Below are 22,106 nucleotides of genomic sequence, written 5' to 3'. Positions count from 1 at the left end.
CTCCCAATTAAATATTCCTTGCATAGAAAATATTTATATTCGTTTTTTAACCTTGTTAACATGTACATATGGCATGGCTGAGAATTTTCACCTTGGAACTGATGACCGTCTCAAAAAACAGATTCCAACTTCAGGTGTTTCATACACAACAAACCTATGAAATTAATTATCAACTTGAAAGGTTGACTTATGTGTCATTTTCTTCTTCAGAATCGGTTTCCAGCTCAAACACATGTCTAAATTGCTTCTAACTTGCTGATGAGCTTGTGGATAGTAGAGGGGTGGGTGTAGAAAGAGGTAGGCACGTCATACAGCCGCACATTTTAGAACACATCTTTGTTTTCTGTCTGATTATAATAATATATATGCATTTTATTCTAGTTTTTGTATTTAAACATTTGATAAGATGTTTTTCTTTTTCCTTTTTGACATTTATCTGTCCTCTCGGAATCTGATTTTACCTCTAAATTGTTGTTGTATGTGTCTGATGTACCTCGTCTACCAGCAGAAAAATGTCTTTCAGAAGAATTCAGCTTCGATTGCAGCCAATTTCCTATTATTTTTTATATACATTGCAAATGCATTCACTTGTTGTTCATTTCCCATATTAATTATTCCCAGAGATTTAAAGATTTCATGTACAGAGAAGTTAACTTTTAAAACATTTAATGTACAGTACGGCAGATGTGGGATCAGTCTGTGTTTCTAGTTCCTTCTCTGTGTGATCAATCATGTGCTCATTCAACTCTTTTATGTTTATTTCATTCATATTTTAAAGTGTGTGCAGTCTTATCTCTTTTCTTGGCCACTTTGAGGTGCTTCAATTCATATGATTTTTACTGGATTATTGAACCTTACTACTATTTATTTATTACAAGCAGTGACTTTTTGTTTCTCATCCTCCCACTATTTCTTTTACATGTTCAGGAGAAAAAATGTAATAAACATGTTATTGTCTTATAGATTATATTTGTCATGTTGTCCTGTCTTGTGCTGAATGAGGTTCCACCTGCAGATCAACAGTGTTTTTCTACACTTGACGCTTTCAGCCACAAGATGGTGCTGTTTGCCTTCCCAAGCTGTCACCTCGTCCCATCAGACTGATGTCAGCTTCACCTGGACGGACGATTAAGCCTGCGTGGATAATGTACCGACGTCCTTATAAATATTCAAGGATGCTGACATTTCCGGTTTTGTGGGCTATAAACAGGCCTATTGTGGGCTGATTATTTTTAATACGTCTGACATTTCGAAACAGTAAATAGTCCAGATGTGACTATCAGGCCTGAGGCTGCCTTTGAAAGCAGCTGATGTTGTTGACAAATTCTGTATTTTGATTATGTACTTAAAATGTCCTTGTAGCTGGAAACACAGTGGCATTATAGACTGGTATAAAGCTTTTATTTAATGTTTATTTCCTGCTTCAACGACTAAGTCTGGAGGCTTAAGGTAAAGTATAATCTGTTGGGATAATCGAGTAAAGATTTTGAAAATTTTGCTGTTTTCCCCCATTAGATTAATTAATTCTAAAAAGTCCAACTGCTATAAACCTGTATGTTTTTTTTCTTCTCCAACATACATATATATAAACCTGATATGTAAATCTCACATAATATTTTCTATGAGACAAAATGATAAAGCAAAAGGGTAAAATGTATATTAAAATAGTTTTTGGTTTAATATGAACTCTTTTGAATATTGCTGGAATACATGCAGAATGTATTTCAAGCAGCCTTTTTTTCTGTTATTTCCTTCCTTCAAATTTCTGTTTTTCAGGGTAGTTTCACAGAGAGCTAACTTTTCTTTTTCAGGAACACTCTGACACTTTCTCACAGTCACACCTGTTACTTGCCTGGACTGATCTGCTGATGACTGTGGAGCTGAACTGCAGCAGTCGGGGGTTAGGGACTTTGTTGAAGGGACCTTTAGCAGTGAAATGCTCCATTTTAAGTGCTAAGGAAGGAACAAGTTGTGCTTTTTTGTTTTTCCATTCAGATTTTTTATCCTGATGGTTTGAGAATACAAGTGTGGAACATTCATCACAAGCTCGCTTCTCTAAACTTTAAGCCACCACTGCAAATAAAACAAACCAAACAACAACAACCTCCCATAAATACCTAAATAAATAAATAATCCGGTTTTAACTCTTAAAAATAGATGTAACAGCGATTTTAGCATTTAGCATTGCACTTCTTTACCATTATCAGACTCCTAATGCACAAATAAAAACAAAACCGATGCAGGAGAACCAGAAATATTGCTTTTTTTGTTTTCATAAATCGCTTGTCAAACCGGTGCCTACATTACCCACAATGCAACTCGAGCACAGGCCGATTGTTCCAGGTGTGTGATGCTACCAGCAGCAGCTAATGCATCCCTGAGCAGAGATGAGGAGCAGCTCCAGGGGCCTGGTAAGATACCTTCTTTTTGAATTTACACTCACAAAACTTTGAAAATGTCCAATTTTGTAGCCATCATAGCCTCTCAAGTGACATAATTGGAGGACATTTGTTAAATTTGAATTTATTAAAAGTTTTGTATCTTCATAAACAGCATGCAAGCCCCTCTCAGTGAGACAGGATGAGGCTACTCAGCAGGTGAAGAGGGCAACTCCTCAGGGATCCCAAAAGTCAGATTTACTCCATAATAGTTGAGCCTATGTAGTTTATTTAACTGCAAATTTGTTAAAAACTTGCAATACTGCAGTATTCCTCCATAGAACCACTTTCATGATCAATATCGGACAAAAATTTTATTTGATATTATCTCAGTTTTCAGTGTATAAACTGTAAGAAAATGGCGAATAACAGCACATTAATATATTCTAATTGCTTTATTTGTCTGACCAACATTCTAAAATGCACAAATGTTAAAACTATTGTGATAAAAAACTTAGAAAATTACTAAATATTTATGTCTAGGAAGCTGGTAGGTGTAAATTGTGGGCGTTTTCCAGTCAGTTTGCTTCACAAATGACTTACAATAAACTACATAAATCATCAGCCACCAAATTGTTGCCAATAAAATTTGTTTTTGCTGTCAGTTGACTAATGGCCACATTGACTTATTTGTCTGCCACAACCTCCAAAATGCACAAATCTTGAGCTTAGTATGATAGAAAATTTGGAAAACTTCCAAATATTTGCAGTTAGGAAGATGGTAGGAATTAATTTGGGCTTTGTTGCTTCAAAAACATGATTTCATAAGCATGGCTTCAGGGAATCATTTTTTATTTGAATCACTTGATTCATCAGAGAATCCTATTATTGCAGGCCCTCCAAGGAGACTATCAGTTTATTGTCATAGAAAATGTGAAGAACTACCATAACGTGCACATTTACAAGTGGATTTTAAGCATTTTTGGATTGAAAATGACCTAAATGAGACTAATGGACACATTATCTGTCTCACCAATGACAAAATGCACAAATATTAAGCTTACCATTATAGAACTTTGGAACCCTTCAGATATTGTCAGGAAAGAAGCTGGTACAAGTAATGTCTTTTGGTAAAACATGATTCATTTAACGTTTGAGGAGATTATCAGTTTATTGTCATAGAAAATTCCCATAATATCCACATTTAAGAGTAGCTTTTGGGCATCGTTTTGCCTTACAAATAACTTAAATGGATAATCAGTCACCAAATTGTCACCAATTAGTTTTTTTGTCAATTGACTAATGAATGAATTATTATTTCAGCTCTATTGTACTGGCTAAATTCAGGACACCACATTTTTGCCCCCACACCCGATGGAGACACTGTGTTCTTGAATTTGTCATTCGTGTATACATTCATGTCGGCTCTTGTATATTTCCAAAGTCAATGAACATTTGTAGAATTAAAATTATGGACTAAATATGGAGGTTTAGTTTGGTTGTGTTGCTCTGTGGCGCAGGTCTCTGAGTGAACTCCATTTCCCATGATGCACCGGCAGGGCACGTCGAGCTGTCAGCGCAGAGGGGAGAGAAAGAGAGAGAGCGAGAGAGGGGGAGAGAAACTGGTCCAGCATCTCCGGAGCGGCGGAGCGAAGCGGATGACAGAGACACAAAGTCCTCATCAGCAAAATGAGGAGGAATTAAGCCGCCGCGCGTCCGCGTTTCACCGCCGAGTGGATGTTTAAAGGAACCCGAAGCTGCTCGGCGCGGAGATCCGACTTTTATTCTACCAATGAGATATGTGGAGTGGCTCTAGCGCTCGGTGGTAACGCAGAAAACACGCAAGATGAAGAAGCAGTTCAACCGAATGAGACAGCTCGCCAACCAAACAGTGGGCAGGTAAGAGCGCGCCGTGCGTCCTGCGTAATTTGGCTCCGGAATCTGTCGCCCGTGTGCGTGAATGTGAGTGTACGGTTTCCAGTGTGAGCAGTGGGGTTGTTGCGGCTCAGCTGGAGCATTAACTGTCAGTGTAGGTCACAGTTGCGGTGGTGGACGCAGTGTGATTGATTGAGCCCAGCAGGGAGGAGCGCACACGGATGAGGAGGGAGCCGACGTGGTACCCAGGGAGCCGCTGACCAATCACAGGGAGGCAGAGGGCGGCCTCTGAGCGCCCTGCTGCTGGGGGAGGCAGGCTGGGAGGATGCTGGGGATGTCTTCTTAATCACAGAATTGATAGGTGATCAGTTCTGATGCTGGTTGTTGGTATAAATGGTGATAAATTATGGATGTGAGGCATTCAAAGACCACCTTGACACTGCACGAACCCTTTGAGGTACCAGGCCCTAAAAGTTCCTGCTTGGTGGGTGCTGCTTTCTCCAAGTACAGAAAGTTTTAGGGTGGGGTTTGCAGTTTTCAGTGATGTTGAAATTCAAATCACATACTTTGTCTTTTTACTTTTAGTGCATGCTGAAGCTAAGCTGTTATTTGATGCTGAAAATGTCTTTAATCACAAAATTGAGAGGTGATCAGTCTCTAAAAGTGTGAGACATGTTGGTATAACTGGTGATTAAATTATGGATGTCAGGCATTCAAAGACCACCCTTACACTGCAGGAACCTTTCGAGGAACCAGGCTCCAAAGTAAGCCTCTGAAAGTCCCTGCTCAGTGGGTGCTACTTTCTGACAGTACTGACGTTGGTAGAAATGGTGATGCACTAGGGATAAGACACATTCAAAGACTACCTTGACACTGCAGCAACACTTTGAGGAACCAGGCCCTAAAATTTCCTGCTCAGCGGATGCTGCTTTTTAGAGCAAGTTTTAGGATGCGGTTTGCAGCTCTGCTTTACATTTTACATTTACTGTTTTTTTTAAAATTGCATACTTTATCCTTATACTTTAAGTGTGTGCTAAAACTAAACTATTTCTTTTCTGACTCTAGATTCAGATTAGTGTACAGATGTGAGAGCAGCATCAGTATTTTTTTTATCACTTTAGTTTTGAATGCTTATAAGAAGATGATCAAAACAGCAAAAATCGAGAGCTTCATATCCAGGCATGACTTCAGAAGAGCTGCTCCACATGCTCATATTTACAGATTTATACAACTGCCACGTTTTCCCCAAATATCCCTGAACATTTGGCTCTAGGGGACTAATTTCCACAAACTTTTCAAGTAATTACATGCTCTTGCAGCCCTTTGTTATCTGTGTTTACATGCCCTTTAAAATATACACTACTCCATGCATAATGATGTTCCTTAAAACTTTGTTCGTTGCAGCCTTTCATGCAAACCGAGCCGTCTTCTGTCTGCTTGTTAATGTTCATGCTTGACATATGTGACGTCACTGTGCTGAGGATTGTGGTTCAGGATATCCAGAAAAGCATGCTGGCTCACAAACTGCAACATCCGAACAGATGCAGTTGAACATCCAGGTATTTTTGTCGTACTGCATTTGACATACTATGAATTGGGACGCACTAAATCGTTTTCTGACGTACTACATAGTGTAGTAGTATTGGAATGCAGCCTGTGTGCTTTCGGCGGCTTAAGCTTGGGTGCGTTCCCATATCCATACTACTGTACTATATAATGTGCCAGAAAAAGATTTAGTACATCCCAATTCCGTATACAGTACAATAAAGTATGCCAAAAATACCCGGATGTCCCACTAAATCAAGTCAGATTTTGAAGATTCCAAGCCAGCACGCTTTTCTGCACATTCTGACCCGCAATTCTCTGCACAGTTACATAAATCATGATGTCTCACATGACAATTAACAGGCTTAAGTTGCAAAAGACACTGTGATATATTTGATCCTATCAGGCAGTGAAATCATGTGTATGAAGCCAGCATAACACGGCCTTTACATTTCAGTAAAGTTGCATCATTTTGCATAGTCTCACCCATCAGTGATGCAGTAAAACAGCTGTTGCTTTATGATAGGTCAGCTGACTTATTTGCTTAATCATGTCCAGGCAGTGCAAACACAGATAACAAAGGGCTGCAGGAGCCTTTAGTTCCTTAGAAAGGTTCATATAGATTAGTCCTCTGAGCTTAGATTTCCAGGAACGATTGGTGAAAATGTGGCTATGTATGATATCCCAGTTATTCCAAAGCAAAAAAAAACACCTGAAAATAGTGTTACAGTTGCATAAATCAGTAATTTTTTCTTGCCTTGACATGAATGTCAGATTTCCTGAGATAAAAATATTGATACTGTTCTAATGTTTGTACCTAAAATCTGAATCTAGAGCTAGAAAACAGTTAGCTTAGCTTAGCATAAAGACTGAACACATGAGGGAAAACTGTGGCCCTGCTCTGTCCAAAGCTAACAGCAGAAACAAAAACAGATTACAACAAATTCAATAGACCTAGAATGTGATTAATTTAGAGGTTTAGAGGCACTTAAAGGCAAGACTGTTTCCAATTTTTATGCTAAGCTAAGCTGTCTCCTGGCTTTTCCCTCAAACTGACATATCAGTGCTATTAATCTTTTGATCTTACGCTTGGGAACAAGCTGAACATCCGCACTTCCCAAAAATCCTTTAAGTTGGTCGTATTTATACTTTGTCCATGAATCGGTGCTGCTATTAAAATTTAACTTTGGGTCAATGATGCCACCAACATTTCTTGCTTCGTGTCTGGTTGTCAAAGATTAGATAAGATGATCAGATTAGTGTCGAGTCAGAAACTGGGACAATAACTGATAAAGATTTCATGTTGGTTCAGTTTTGTTTGTATTAAACAGAAGGATAAGGAGGAACATGTTTTATTCTTTGTTCGTGCAGAGAATTCCAACTTTCGGCTTTATTGCTTTGCATTTTTCACTGTCTGTCATGAATAAGAGGAAACTCGATAAGATTGTTAATGCGCTTATCAAGATTGTGGGTCCACAACAGCACAGTTTGACACTGCTTTGTACGTTGTGAGTGGTGAGGAAAGGGTGTGCGTCCTTGGTGATGTATTACAGCCTCTCTATGGTGAAAACGGCTTGTTGCCATTAGTGCAAAGGTACAGGGTCCCTCCTCTGCCTACAGTTTTCATATCCTCTAGTATAGCTCTGTTAAGCAGCTCCAAGTGTTTTTTTCTTGGTCGGGGGTGTTTTTGAGGAGCTCTTGTCGCTAAATGTCTGTAACTGCAATGTGTGAATTTATTGGACACCCCAGACACAAAGAGGATTTCCACAAAAACAATAAACAAACCATAGATTAATTTGGGTGACAGAGCTTAAGTATTACAGCTGTTTTAAAAAAATATTTTTGTATAATTTGACCTAATACAGCACATCAGTGTTGAATACAAGGGGACAAGGATCGAGCCTTGGGGAATTTCAAGAAATTATTGAAGGTTCGATAACAATGGGTCCCTCAATTAATTTAGTATGGTGGAAAAGGTTCTATATGTTTCTCCTACCATGACACATGCATAAATTAGTGTTCCTTTCTCTGCCTGCACAACAATAATAGACTTCTGTAGTGACTGATTGATGTATTTTTGTCACAGAGGTTCAGATTGTGAAAAGCCAGAGCACCATTTTTAAATCTCTGTGTTGGTTTGGAAGTTGTCCTCTTTCTTGGTGCAACGTTTAAATCTTTTTGGTCTAAATGATACCTTGCAGTTCAAATGTCTTTGCCTTACTGGTCTTATACTTACGCCTCATAATCTTTTACCCCCTCCTCCAGCTCTGTACCTGATCATTGAGAAATCTGTGGATCAGTTCCCTTTAGTCCAAATGACTTGTTCTGTTTCGATGTCCAGCTTCAGAAAAGCTTTTTTTAATCCTCAAAGTTCAAGTTCAAGTTCCATTTAGTGCATCACGTACTGTACCGTTGAAAGACAGTGACACGTCACGGCTGTTGAATGTTGAAGTGATTAATCCTCAGTAAATCCCGACTGCACAAGGGTGCATCAGATAGTATGTAAATGTAAAAATACTTTAGATTAGTGTGCTTAGGTTTATGCGATTTGTTTGTTATTCGTGCGTCTGTTTTTCCTGCAAGGCTTGATGCTGCAGATAAATCTAGAGTTTATTAATCTCTCAGTGGGGACCTGAGGCTTGGTGAATTATCTAAAAGTAAATGACCCATTTTGGCTCTCACAGTTTGGAAACTCAAGCTCAACATGCCTTTTTTTTTTTTTTTTTATCATGAAGTGAAGTGCTATTTGAAACCTGTTTTGTTGATGTCAGTTTTGTGTCAGGAGCTCAGTGGCATTGGAGCTTTTTCGAGCCTTTAGGATGCAGGAAGGAGTTGAATTCCAGTCCAAGAGGTGTAGCTGCAGCTAAGCTCTCAGTGGCTGCTGTGAAGTCTTTGTGTCTCTTTCTATTTGTCAACCCCACCCTTAGCTTGTAACTGAACGTCAATGTCATATGTCAACACTGCGCCCTTGGCAATTTGGATCAAGCTTTGTTTAACCCTTTGAAATTGTTGCATAACCTCAAAAACAGAGTCATTGTCGTGTTTGCACCCGTTTAATCAGACAACAGGCTGATTTGTTGGCTGTCACTTGGGCTGCTCCAGTTTTGTTATAAAGCACCGCGCTGTGCATTTCAGGAGCGTTATAAATACACTGAAACCTGTTTGTTTTACTTGGCTGATGGCAGTAACTGACGATGCTGGCACGCTGAGAGGATTTTGTGTCAAGTGAAAGCATTGTGCAAAAGTTAAGAGTCATACAGAACCATCTTCAGTCACAAGGACACAAGTAGTCCTGCAGCAGTAGATAGATAGATAGATAGATAGATAGATAGATAGATAGATAGATAGATAGATAGATAGATTGACAGACTAAATCCAGGTCCAAAGCTAATATATACTACAACAATATCCAAATCAAATCCAAAGCCAAGTCCACAACCGGTCTAAAACTGACTCCATTGCAAATCTAAAACCAGTCTAAAACCATGTTCAAATCCAGTATAAAACTGATTCTAAAACCACGTCTGGAACCATTTCAAATACCAGTCCAAAACCAGTCTAAAGCCAGTCTTAAGCTGAGCCTCAAACCAGTCCAAAACCATGGCCAAAGCATGTCTAAACCAAGCAAAAACCCAAGTCCACAATCAAGCTAGAACCTGGGGCAAAGCCAGAGCCCCAATCTCAAAGTCATGAAGTCAAAAACTAGTCTAGAACTAGGTCCAAAATCAAGTCCAAAACCTGTCTTCAACCAAATTCAAACAAAAGTCAAAAGTTGAGTTAAAATAAAAGTCTGTACCCAGTTTAAAACCGAGTCCAAACCCAAGTACAGACCAAGTCAAAAGCCAGCCTGAAACTAAATCCAGACAAAAGCAGCCAGTGTAAAATCAAGCCCAAACCAAGTCCAAAACCAGTCTAAAGCCACTCCAACAATACCTCAAACCAGATCACTCCAAAATATAACTAAATCCAGTCGCAAACCAGGTCTGCACCTTCTTTCAAAACAGAGTCTTGGGTTACATGAAAAAGACAGAAGGCACTGACACAGACTAAACCCTCAGCAGAACCGATGTGACGTGTTCTCGAAGGTGCTGAAAAATCTGCCTGATAAGAAGAAAAACCATATTCGAGTGCACCAAAGAGAACTGCTGCCGTTTTAAAGGTTTGTCAGCATCTTTACTTTTCGTGGCTCAAACTTCTGCACAGCGTCGTATCTTGTTCCTTTCTTCAGCCACACGCAGACTGCAGGCCGAGGTGCTGATACAAATCAATGGAAAGGTATTACTGCAGCTAATGCCCGGCACAGTGAGTTTGGCAGACGTATCAGAAATCCCTGGAGGACGTTTTCCCATTACAAAAAAATTACTGGAATCGTGCCTCGCCGGAGCTTGAAGGGACAAAAGCTCTAATGCACTCCAACAGATAAAACCAACCAATTATTTGTAAGTATACAAACATAAAGATGTGTGTCTTAGTGTATGTGTGCTCAGCCAGGTGCTTGTTTATTTCCCCTCATCTGCCTGAGAGCTGAGCTGCAGAGCCCGGTGAGGCGGAACATCCTGGTAATGAGTTCTAACCTGTATCATAAGAAGCAGAACAGCAGGGGCAATTAGTCATATTTAGAGGGTAGAATCTCCAACACGACGATGCCGATGGCTGGACACTCAGGTAATTGGAGATATTTTCTCCACGACCTTGGCAGCCGGCATCATCTTTGAGCTGAAGGTTGCAGACGTTGGCTAATCGCGACCTTTGATTTAAGAATAATAAACTACACAGACCAAATGTTGTAGAGTATTTGCTGCAAATTAAGGTGGCTAATTAAATATCAGTGCACCATCTATGCTTTAGAAAAGCCCATTTTGACTTGTCATGATTTAAACCTTTCATACCTGTAAAATTGCATTAAGCAGATTTGAGGGCGATCTTTAAAATCTAACACCAATAAGTAAATTAGAGACGACATATCGAGGTTATGGCAAGTGTTTGGATGCAGAAACAGCTGCGAGCTTCTAGATCCAAAACAAAGTGAAAACACCAATAAAAGGAAGAATGTTGACCAATAGTTCTGCAAAATTGTGTTTACCATCCTCATATCCTCATTGCCTCATTGATTTCAGTTCTTTTATTTTCACTGCAAGCAGCCAATCTGCCACAAAACCCCCATTTAAACCGAGTAAAAAGCAAAATGTAACAGGTTCATTAATTATCTTTAGAGGTGCAACACTGAATTTGTTTTTTTTGCTCTTTTTTACACAAAGCTAATATTGTAATTTATCGTCCCCTGTTTCCAGCTTCATAATGAACAGACAGATGTGAAGGTGGTCTGTTGTCTTCTTGAATTTCTCATTTAACTGTAACTTATTACAGAAAAACGGATCCCAGATGTGACATTAAATGAGTAAAGCACGTTTCAGCTGAGCTCTCGTTGACGCCGATGCTGATCTCAACCTCTTTGTGACTGTATTTCACAGCTTTGGTTTTGTTTGTGTCTCATAGTTTGACAAATGACACCTGTTTGCATTCGTGCAGTGCCTCCTGAACTGCAGTACAGATTCCAGCTGTGTCCACTAAAAAATGACTTCCCTGTACAACTAAACTGCCCTTCTCATTTACATTTAAGGGATTCCATTTGTTTGTGATGTATCGCTGGTGACAAATAATGGAAAAACCTGAGCTCTCGGCACCTACAGTGAGGGCATCTGGTCATTTGTCGGCATGGTTTGGAGCCACTTGTCCCCTTGGAGGGAAATGTCACTACAAATCAATACTAAGTTGTTCTGAGTGATAACCTTTATCCTATGATTAAACATTTCTATCCTGATGGGAATTTTCTCTTCCAGGATGACGATGCACAACGCTGCCTTCACCAAATGACGTTCCTGTTCGGCTAAACTGCATTCTCTTTACGTAATTTCATTCCAAAACAAGCATCTTTTGGCACCTGTGCCATAGTAGGAAAGGCTTCCAGTTTGAAAGAGCCACAGAGTCTAAGTAAGGAGGTAAAGGTCACCCAGGATATCAGTGTTTCTGTCCTTTATGGAATCAGGAGTCATTTAGTTTTGTTTTTTGCTCGCTGTTTGGTTAAGTTTAGGAAAAATCACACTTTAGTTGTCATTTTCAACAGTGACAGCTACATGTTAGAAGCTTATGCACCAGAATTACTCGGTTAGGTTTTGGAAAATATCAGTTTTGGTTAAAGCATAAGCATTTTACAACTAGTTTGAAGCTACTCCTCCATTTTCTAGATTGCCAAGGTGATAAATCGGGCTTCATCTAATATCAAAGTGATTGGTTAAAAAAAGAGCAATGCTAAAGTACGAAAATAAATTGCAACGATATGTTGAATTGGCACATATGTCGCAAACAAATCAGGCAGAAAAAGCTTGATTGAGAATGCAGTTTAGTTGTATAGAAACTGAATTTTTGGGAGACCGTGGCAACGCCTTCATCCGTAAAACACGAGGAGTCACTAAGTGGTTTTTTTCAGTGTGACAATAATGTGAATTTAATGCTTTGTTCTTCACAGTCATAAGGTTTCAACCTAATTGAACACCTCAAGGAGATTTTGGAGTTAGACAGCAAATGAGGACTTATCTTTTGGAAGAATGGTGCTCTATCCCTCTAGTAGAGTTCCACAGACTTGAAGCTGTCCTGGAGGAACATGGAGGCCCAACACCTTATTAAGATACTTTTGGTTGGTTTTTTCTTTAATATGTCTCCTATCTGGCTAAGAAATTTGTAGATGGGATGGGATTTATCAGCTAGTAACCCAGAAAATGGATCAGAGGTTTTTTAATAAAGGTGAAATTATCGTATTTTACCCCAAATCATGATATTTACCTAAACCTGACCAAACAGATAGTGAAACTAAATTTAAATCTAAGAATAATGGTCCCACGTGTGATGTGAACTGTTCTGGGGTTAAAAATTCTGCTGCTGAATCAAAGGATTTACTGCAATGTCACAGTCTTACCTTTTGGAGAGAAAATGCATTTCTTTCAAAATGTAAACGAGGATGCAGTTTAGCTGTTTGGAAACATAATTTTTTTAGGCTCACAGATTTATCATACACGCTGCAAACTCGGCTCTGTTTGTCTGCATATGAATGTGTGATGTGCTCTAAAATATGGTAATCCCGCAGCATTTGCACGATTATTTAATTTTCTGGGGCTTTTACAGTGCGGCTTAGAGCAACAGTAACAACCAAGGGATGCTCCCACCGTGTGGTTTTCATTCACTTCTAACGCTCACTGATCTTGCCTCTGCAGACTTAATTTACAATACACTGAGCCTCTCAGAGGGCTTACCTAATGTGTACAAACATGTTTCACAATTTTTATATATTTACATAGATTATTGAAATATATTTTGGATATGTTTGGTAATACCTATTCGACTTTCATATTCTTTGTGCTTCGGGGGTTTGGTTCAATTTGTAGCAAATGGAACACAATTCAAAAGCTGGGGATATGTATGCGGTTTTGCGATTTTCTCTGCCTTTCTATGCCTTCAGAGTGACATTTGCAGCTTCTAAAACGTCCATCTGTCTTCCACCGAGCAGAAAAGGCGCACACGGGCATCCTCAGACTAATGAAGCGTCTCCCTGCAGGACGGCATCGCTGCATCGCTCCAGTTAAGGATATAGGTCAAGAGAGGTTCAGACACAGTTAAATTCATCTCTAAAACAGTCGGCCTGCACCATTAATCCTGCGTAATGCTGCGTAAACTGTGCAACTGAATGAAAATGTGTAACTCTGTGTGAGCACAGCGAGGTTATGGCAGGAAGGGGACAGGCTTAATCCTCTTTCAGGCTCCGTCACTTCTTCTTCTGCAGAGTATTTTTAACTCCTCTTCTCATTCACATTTTTGTGTGTGTGTGTGTGTGTGTGGGTGATAAACGAATGAGGCTGGTTATTTGACTTGCGGGGTTTTTGTGGACAGGAAAAAAAAAATCTCTAGAAATCAGAAAATAGAGTTATGCAGTTAGTTCTGGCTTTGCAAAGGTGGCTGAAGAATGTCGCTGTGAGATAAGAGTGAAAACAGAAAAAAAAATCTATTAAAGAGATGTTGGAAAATGGATTTCTAATCTCCATCAACAGGCGGAGAAATTGTTTCTCTTTGTCGCTGTGTAATATTCAGGCTGCAGGTGACAGGACCTCAGAAATTATTGTTTGTATTTGTTCCATTTCAGTCGTAAAACCATTACCTGCTGTCAGTCTCCCAGCTTTGGTGATTGAACAGAGCACAGGAAATAAATTGCATAGCAAAAACCAGCCATGCACTTAATGGCGCCATTATTTTGCTTACACATTTTCATGCATCTTATTCTGAGCTGCAGGAACAAACTTTCAGGTTGACGGATCGACCCGTGACCGCCGACTCTCGTGGCTTTCTGTGGATCATGCTGCTGGGCTCTGTTGTTACTCTCGGCTGCCCTTTGATGAAACCTGAGGAAGTGCCAGTGTGACCCACTACGCGTGTTAGGTTTTATCCAACAGCAGGAGGCGGGAAGGCGGGAGGTGTTGTCCTGCAGTGCAGCTGACATGTTAGCAGGCCGCCGCTCCTGTACGCGACACAGTTTGATTCGTCGGAGCGAGAAGCCGAACAGTTTGAAGCTGAGATTCATGGAGGAAGTGCATGAATGTTTTCTCTCCAATTCATGATAAATACTGTCTTCAAATAGTCGCGTTTTTCACCAGAGAGTTTTAGATCTTTAGCATGCATCCAAATGTCTACCCTCTTTATTGTATGCAAAACACATTGTGAGAAATCCGCAGAGATTTGACAACTTTTGCAGTTTCCACCAGTGTTTTAGTGTCTTTAAGCTCATTGTTTTGGTTCACACTGTTTTCGAAGCTGGCTGCTTTTTCAGCAAGAACACCGACAAGTCAAAGCAAATGCATAAAGACAATTTAATGTGCTTGACATGGTGCATTAAAAGTAGGAATAATAGCATAAAAAATAGACAAAATTAGCATTAAACAGATTTTAAGACCTCTTCTGGTGAAAATCAACCTTCTTATATGGTATTTTTTTATTTGCTAGAAGACACACAACGAGCAATCTAAGCAGTAAACGCTATGGCTAAGCATTTCTACTTTGAAGCTGCAGTGTACTGATTACAATCTCAGAAACGCAGATTCACACTTCAGTAGTTTCATACATAACAAACCTTAAAAAAAACAACAGCAATCCTTTGAACTTGCACGGTGGGAATTTCTGTGTCAGTCTTTGTAGTGTGCAGGTGAGCTGGTGTGGTCGAGAGGGGCTGGACTTCATAGGACTGCACAATCTAGAGGAATCAGCAGTTAATATTTAAGTGAGGTAGGAAGGGATTATTTTAATAGAAAAATCGAATAACTTTGATTCACAGAGATACATTTTTGAGCGGTTAAATCGATGACTGGAGAGAGATTTTTTTTATTGAAATGCACTTTGTAACGTGTTTTGAAAAGTGCTCTATAAATATAGTTTATTATTTGCTATTTCAGCGATAAATATGAAGAGAATTAGAAGTAGAAACAACTGTAGTAACTTGTACAGACAAAGTGATACCTTAAAGTGTTGGAAAAATGTATAGAATGGAGCATTTGGCTAATAAAGCAAAAAAAAGAGACAAAAACCAGACCTGAATATTGGACTAAAACATGCCTTAAAAGGAATGAGGATGTTTTTCCATGTCTGCTTGATGTAATTGTGATTGAAATGTTCAAACTCAAATCATAAAGATAAAAGATTGAGGCCACGTCCACATTGATACATTTGAATTTTAAAATGCAATTTAAAAACCACAACAACCAAAGAGCTGCGTCCAGTTGAGTGTTCAGTCATGTCCTCCATCCAAACAAACACACCTGAAAATTCACGTGCACAGTACATGCAAGCCTTCTACCTCCTTGTGTACATGTCGACACTGTAAAGAGAGTTTCTGAAAACATTCACAACAGAAGGAGTTTTCAGGGGCATACAGCAGGAAGAAACTACATTATAAAAAATATATTCATGCTATCCACACTTGGCTTTTTTCCCCACAGTAGCTGTTAAATGTACTTACATTCTACTGTAACTCCTCTCTACTGTTGTGTTCTTTGCCTATGTGGGATTCAGGTTTGTTCCATGTGCACGAGGGATTCATTAGAAACACACCAGTTGCTGTTTTGTTGTATTTCTGACAAAGCTGGCCACGTTTTGACGTCTCTACACTTTGCTGGGTGTTTCCAAATCAACCCAAATTCTAACTTTAGCTGCATAGACGGTGGTAACTTATGCATTATTTGTGCAGGCTAGCATTTTGTTTCACATGAACCCCCCGAAGATCAGCTCAGTATGTTTTCTCACTGCAACAGTAAACCTAAAAAACCCAGTACAGTGGGGCTTTCCAGTTCACTGTCACATTGTAATCGTCGGGTTGCTAAATTCAGCCTCGTAGTCTGTTTGTGACCATTTTACAGCATCATCAACGCTGAGTTTCCATGTTTTGTACGAATAAAGAGCTCCTATCTTGTATATTAACATCAGAAAACGTCTCCGCAGAAGCATGAACATAAATTATGCTGATGTGTTTTTTTCCCTCGCCCTCTTCAAGTGCCAGATCATTCATTTGAAAGATAATGAACCCATTTGTCAAACATGGGGCTGTATGTGTGCGTGCTAATTCCAGCAGCATCCTCTGGATTTGATAATTGATTGCCCCGTCATTTTGAACATAATTAGGTATTCAGGCCGCTTTGCAGAGCTGAACAACAGTGGAAATACGGCTTCCTGAGGGCAAAAAGGAAACAATTAAGGTTAGCGCTAATGGCGGACCCGGCCGCCACAAGCTGAAAGGTTAAAGAAGAGGCGGCGGTAAGAGGACCTGACACGGATGACATTGTGTTTACAGCGTGAAGGTGTTGATTCGCAGAGAGAGAAGCGTTGCTGACTGTCAGTGCAGATGTGTGTGTTTTTATGCGAATGTCAGCCTGCAGGTGTGTGTGTGTGTGTGTGTGTGGGCTCACCTACCTGTCCAAGGCTTCCTCATTAATCACGATGAAAGTGTGCTAATGAGGAATTCCTGCACGCAGTCGGAAACTGACCCTCTCCGCTGCCTTCACTGTCATTATGAGTGCATGAGAGATGCCAGGAGCTCGTCAAAACAAAGCAGACTTGAAGGAACTGTTCAGTCGTTTAGGAAATATATGTATTTCTTTCCTTTTTGGGAGTTTGATTATGTTAAGTACAGCTGTCTAAAGCAGAAAAACACACCCACTAACTACACTCTAAAGACTAATTAACAAGTGTTTCACACCACATGTTTAACCTGTACACAATAAAGCTGCAGCGATTAGTCAATTAGTGGAGTATTAAATGAATTGCCAACTACTTTCATCATTGGGTTTTCAATTTAAGTCTTTTTTTTTTAAACGACAAATATTCTCAGATTGCAGCTTCTTAAATTTGAATACTTTCTGGTCTCTTTCCTCTTCTATAAAAGTAGAGTAAATATCTTTGAGTTGAACAAAACAAGATATTTGTCATGTTTTTTCAATACATAGATCAACACTTTTCATGTCAGATAGTTAAAAATCAGCTGCTTCTTCCTGCTTTTTCCATGTCTTGCTCTTAGAAATGGTGTTATTGTGCAATTCCTTTCAAACCTGTTGGTGGTTTGTACAGGGTTCAAGCCTTTATTGGACGATACCGATGATCATTCATCCTCTAAATACCTGTCAGATTCTTGACGCCAGTAATCTGGTTACACAAACATTTCCACCTCTCCTGTCTCTACTAACCAGGTTATTTTTTCTCCTTGCCTCTTCCGTCTCCCTCGATCCTCACCGTCCTCTGACATCCTCCGTCCTCCAGCACAAACTTTACTTTCTGAAAGCGCCGCACCTTCTGAAGCGATGCTTTGACAGCTCTGCCCTGAAGGTAATTAGCACCGAGAGAGGAGATGATATGATGGGTCTTTTGACGAAAATAGCCTCCGTTGACTCGACGGCAGCGACTTATGATTAGATGTTCACCTCCAGCTCAGAGAACCGGGTCACGTCCCGGATTTAATTACCTCGATTCTGACAAACCTGTGTGGACGTTTGGGGTTAAAACAGAAGTAAACACGTTCTGTGGTTCTGTCTGTCAGGGCTCCTCTGAGACTTCAGGCGTTTGGGTGAAATTGACGAAGTTGCTAAGGGAGATGTCATTGCCAGTGGAGCGTTATTGAAGCCGGTGGAGTGTGCTGATGGAGACGCTGCTTCGGGTTTGTCGCTGGGCCACTGAGGAGCCGACAAACAGATGCCCGTCCTCCTTGGCTCAGCGTGGCATTTAGAAAACAGTCCTTCTTCTTTACAAATCAAAATGCTGCTAAGCTGTTTAAATATTGAAGCAGGGAGGAGTTTTTTTGTTTTTTTTATACCTTAAAATATTCAGCGAGGTCTCACTAAGAACAATTGGTTTTCTATTAAATAACTGAGGGGTTACAAATTGCACGAGGCTCCAGATGAACCCGATGACACTGCTGATGTAATCTCTATTCATAGCAGTTCATTTATGCACTTTAGGAGCAGCAGTGAGAAACGTCTCGGCTGCTCCTCTCTTAACTCTCCGACTGGCTTCGACCGGCAGACGCAGAGCAGATTTTAGAAATCAGAATCAAGCCTCTTAGTGGATTCTCTCCATGTTGGCTCCCATTTTGCTCCAGTGGGGCGTTAATATGTTAAAGACGCATGTGAGAGATTTGCTTAAACGCATGTATTTGACATGTAGTTACTTTTTTTTTTTACATTACCAAAAGGACAACCAGCACCACAGTTTGGAAATTTCCTCCCCAGAAAAAAACAAATTTAATCAGAAACAGTTTCATAACTCAAAGGCCAAACTGATCAACCTAGGACTCTATTGATAAGCGACGCTGTGAGAATTTTAATATACAATAAATCTCCTTTGTCCCTGTCACACAGCTCAGAGTGAAATCTTAAAAGCTCCCAGCAAAAATTAAAGTTTTAATTTCTACCTAATTAAAAATTCTAAATTAGAGAGTAAATTACAGCCTTTGTAGCAATGAGTCAGTGACACTGAAGTTATTGAACCTGTTTGAAAGGCTCCCAACTGCAACTCCACCAAATGTGGTGCAGCACAATGATGCTGCATTCATTTTAGTCTCCCAGAGATTTTCTCAAAATGGCTGCAGGTTTTTTTTTTTTTTTTTAAGCTTAAAAACTTACTTAAATTAAAGTTTAACAAATGTGGAATTTGTTGCAGGACTTTCGTGCTTGTTTGTGGATATTTTAGGCTGCTTCTGGTATTTAGTCCAGTACTTCTGCACATTCAACAATCAGGACATTGTAAACTAAATATTTTTCTGATTTGGACAGTTGGTCCTGCCTTGTCTCCTTGTATTTATGTTCCTGTAAACTGCATGTTGGGTTGTGTTTTTAGGGTATTTTATGCTGGATTCAGTTTTCTTGTGACACATCACTAATTCTTATCAATGCGTGTGTCATTTATTTTATTGCTTTATGCTTTTCAGACAGTTATTCAAATATTATATGGGATGGCTCTGGTAGTCCAAAAAATGGAGGAGACTTTTAAAACAATAGGGTTGTGTTTGCATTGCGTGCTATCTTCCTGACCCTAATTAAGTAATTTCGGTGCCTAAAGTTTATCGAACCTCTACAAGTAGGAGTTTTGACAGTGTTGACCAGTTTTCCTAAACCTGATTGTGTAGTTTTGGTTCCTAAACCTAACCAGTGATATAGTGAAATAAATTAGTGAAAATGAAACTTGAAATAAACATCCATCCATCCATTATCTATACATCGCTTAATCCTCACTCGGGTCGCGGGGGGCTGGAGTCTATCCCAGCCGACTCAGGGTGAAGGCAGGGGACACCTGGACAGGTAACCAGTCTATCACAGGGCTACACTTAGAGACAGACAACCAAACACACTCACATTCACACCTACTGACAACTTAGAATCACCAATTAACCTCAACATGTTTTTGGACTGTGTCGGAGGAAGGCGAGAGAGAACCCACGCTGCACGGGGAGAACATGCAAACTCCACGCAGAAAGATCCCGGTGCCCTACCGGGACGCGAACCGGCGACCATCTTGCTGCGAAGCAACAGTGCTACCAACTGCGCCACCCTGCAGCCCCAGATGCAAACCCTTTCTTCCTATATGAAAGTTCTGTTTCTCCCTTTCACTGTGAACTTTGTAAAGAAAAAGCCTTTCTATCTACATCACAGACTTAACTTTTGATAACAAAATACGTTTCTTTCAAAATCAAATTCCGTCTCCTGCACAATGTAAATGCAGTTTAGTTACACAGGAAGGTCATTTTTGGAAGATGGTTTTGTTGGACATTATCTCAGGCTTTGGGACCACCTGCAGGTAGAAACTTAAACATTACACCCAGATGTGAGATGTGTATTCAACATTTTGTTTTAAAACTGACGGGTGTTAATCTGCAGCTGCAACAGCTTCCCCTCATTCTGGTTTCAGATTTTACACCAGATGCTGCAGGGATTTTCTCTCCCATTCAGCCTCTTAGGCATTAGCGAGGTCTAACCCTGATGGTGGCTGATAAGAACCAACTCACAACAGGCGGTCCGGTTCATCCCAGAGGTGCTGGATGGGGTTTAGGTCGATGTTCTGTCTTCCACAGCAAACTGGGAAGTAGATATGAAGACGGCAGCATCTGCATCTTCATGTATTCAATGCATACTGGAAGTCACACATGATGAGTTCAAGAACCATCAGAAAGTGAAAAATCCATCGTTATTCTCTGTTTTTACAATTTCTTGTTGTGTTAAATGGTGTAAGTTTTGCAATTTAAAAAAAACAACAACATTCCTTTTAAAACTGGTGGTTTTGTGGGTTCAGATGGTTAAAGCCTTTCTTGGACGATACAGACGCCAAACTGGGACGGACATATGCAAGAAAGCATCTGCATCTTGGTAGATTCAATGCAAACATCTAGAAAACCAGCTTGACATTCCCAAAAAGTGAACCGAAGACCACACATGATAAGTTCAAGAACCGTCAGAAAGTACAAAATCCAACAATTTTTCCAGATTTTACACTTTTTTGTTGTGGTAAATAATGTCATTTTTGCAATTTAAAAAAACCCAAACAAAACTGGATGATGCCGACACAAAACTGGGAGGGACTTAATATAACGGGCAACACCGGGATCTTCATGTATTCCATCTAGAAAAACGTGTGCAGCTTAAAAACCAGCTTGCAGCTCGTCAAAAAGCTTGAATTTGGTTAATTTTCTCGACAAAACCCAAGGTCACGTGTGATAAGTTCAAGAACCACCACCAAGTGGAAAATCCAACAATTTTCCCTGTTTTTAACAGTTTCTTGCTATGTTAAATGGTGTAATTTATTTATTTTTTTAAACAATTTATTGAAAACAACAACATTCCTTTCAAACCTGGTGGTTTTGGGGATTCAGATGGTTAAAGCCCTTATTGGACAATACAGATGCCAAACTGGTAGATTCAATGCAAACATCTAAAGTACAAGCTTGATGTTCCCAAGAAGTCCTGACCAGACAGTGTTTTTGTGAAATGTCCTGATTCTGAGCTTAGATTTGGTTCATTTTGGAACAAAACTGGACACCAAGCTGGGGAGGATGTAATAAAGAAAGTAACACCTGCATCTTCATGTACTCCATCCAGAAAGAACTTGTGCAGCTTAAAAGCCAGCTGGCAGCTCCCCACAAGTCCTGACCACATGGCGTCCCTGTGACACGCCCAGCGTTGCCATGGCGGCAGGAGCCCCTCAGTTGTGTTGTTGTGTGATGTTACCCACCCAGCTCCACCCATCCTGTGTGACGAATGAACACCCACCGTCCTGGAAACATTAGCTCAGCTGACGGCGGGTCCCACCTCGCTGGAAAACAGCCTCGGCGGACCGTTTAACACCCTCAGCTGAAACCGGAGCGTTTCGTCAACATGCCATCAGGGCCCTGAGCGGGACAGGAAATGACGTCATCATGATGCGAGAGATGGAGGGAGGTGTGGTCCCAGAGCTCCTGGATGTGTTTTCGCTCATGTAATGGACCCTAATTGAGCTGCAGGCGAGCTGATGTCTCACTTGGAGCTGTCAGTTTGAGCGTAGCCGAGCTGAAAATACATCACGTCAGAGTCCTGTCAGTCCCCGACGCAAACACCGGCGCTCCTGTTGATGAGGGACGATCTGAGGGTCCACGAGTAAACATTTCTGAGCAGTGATGGAGTGCAGCTTGAGAATACTGAGCTACTGAGCTCTTTCACAGGTTTTTACACTGTGAGGTGACCAGGAGAGGAGAGGACAGAA

The 22,106-nt window shown here is 40.3% G+C and overlaps 1 protein-coding gene across 1 annotated transcript in view; it reads left to right on the top strand.

Moving 5' to 3' along the window:
* Positions 1 to 4,172: 4,172 nt before the first annotated feature.
* LOC103354400 (rho GTPase-activating protein 44) overlaps positions 4,173 to 22,106 on the top strand; it is a 118,149-nt gene continuing 100,215 nt past the window's right edge. Inside the window, exon 1 of the mRNA XM_008277749.1 lies at positions 4,173 to 4,277. Within this exon, the coding sequence (XP_008275971.1) occupies positions 4,225 to 4,277 (53 nt within the window). The 5' untranslated portion in view covers positions 4,173 to 4,224. The remainder of the gene's footprint in view (positions 4,278 to 22,106) is intronic.

The sequence above is a fragment of the Stegastes partitus genome, unplaced genomic scaffold, assembly GCF_000690725.1.
Source record: "Stegastes partitus isolate 25-593 unplaced genomic scaffold, Stegastes_partitus-1.0.2 Scaffold107, whole genome shotgun sequence".
Taxonomy (NCBI): Eukaryota; Metazoa; Chordata; class Actinopteri; family Pomacentridae; genus Stegastes; species Stegastes partitus.
The sequence above is the reverse complement of the archived record's forward strand: the minus strand, read 5'-3'. Positions and strand labels throughout refer to the sequence as shown.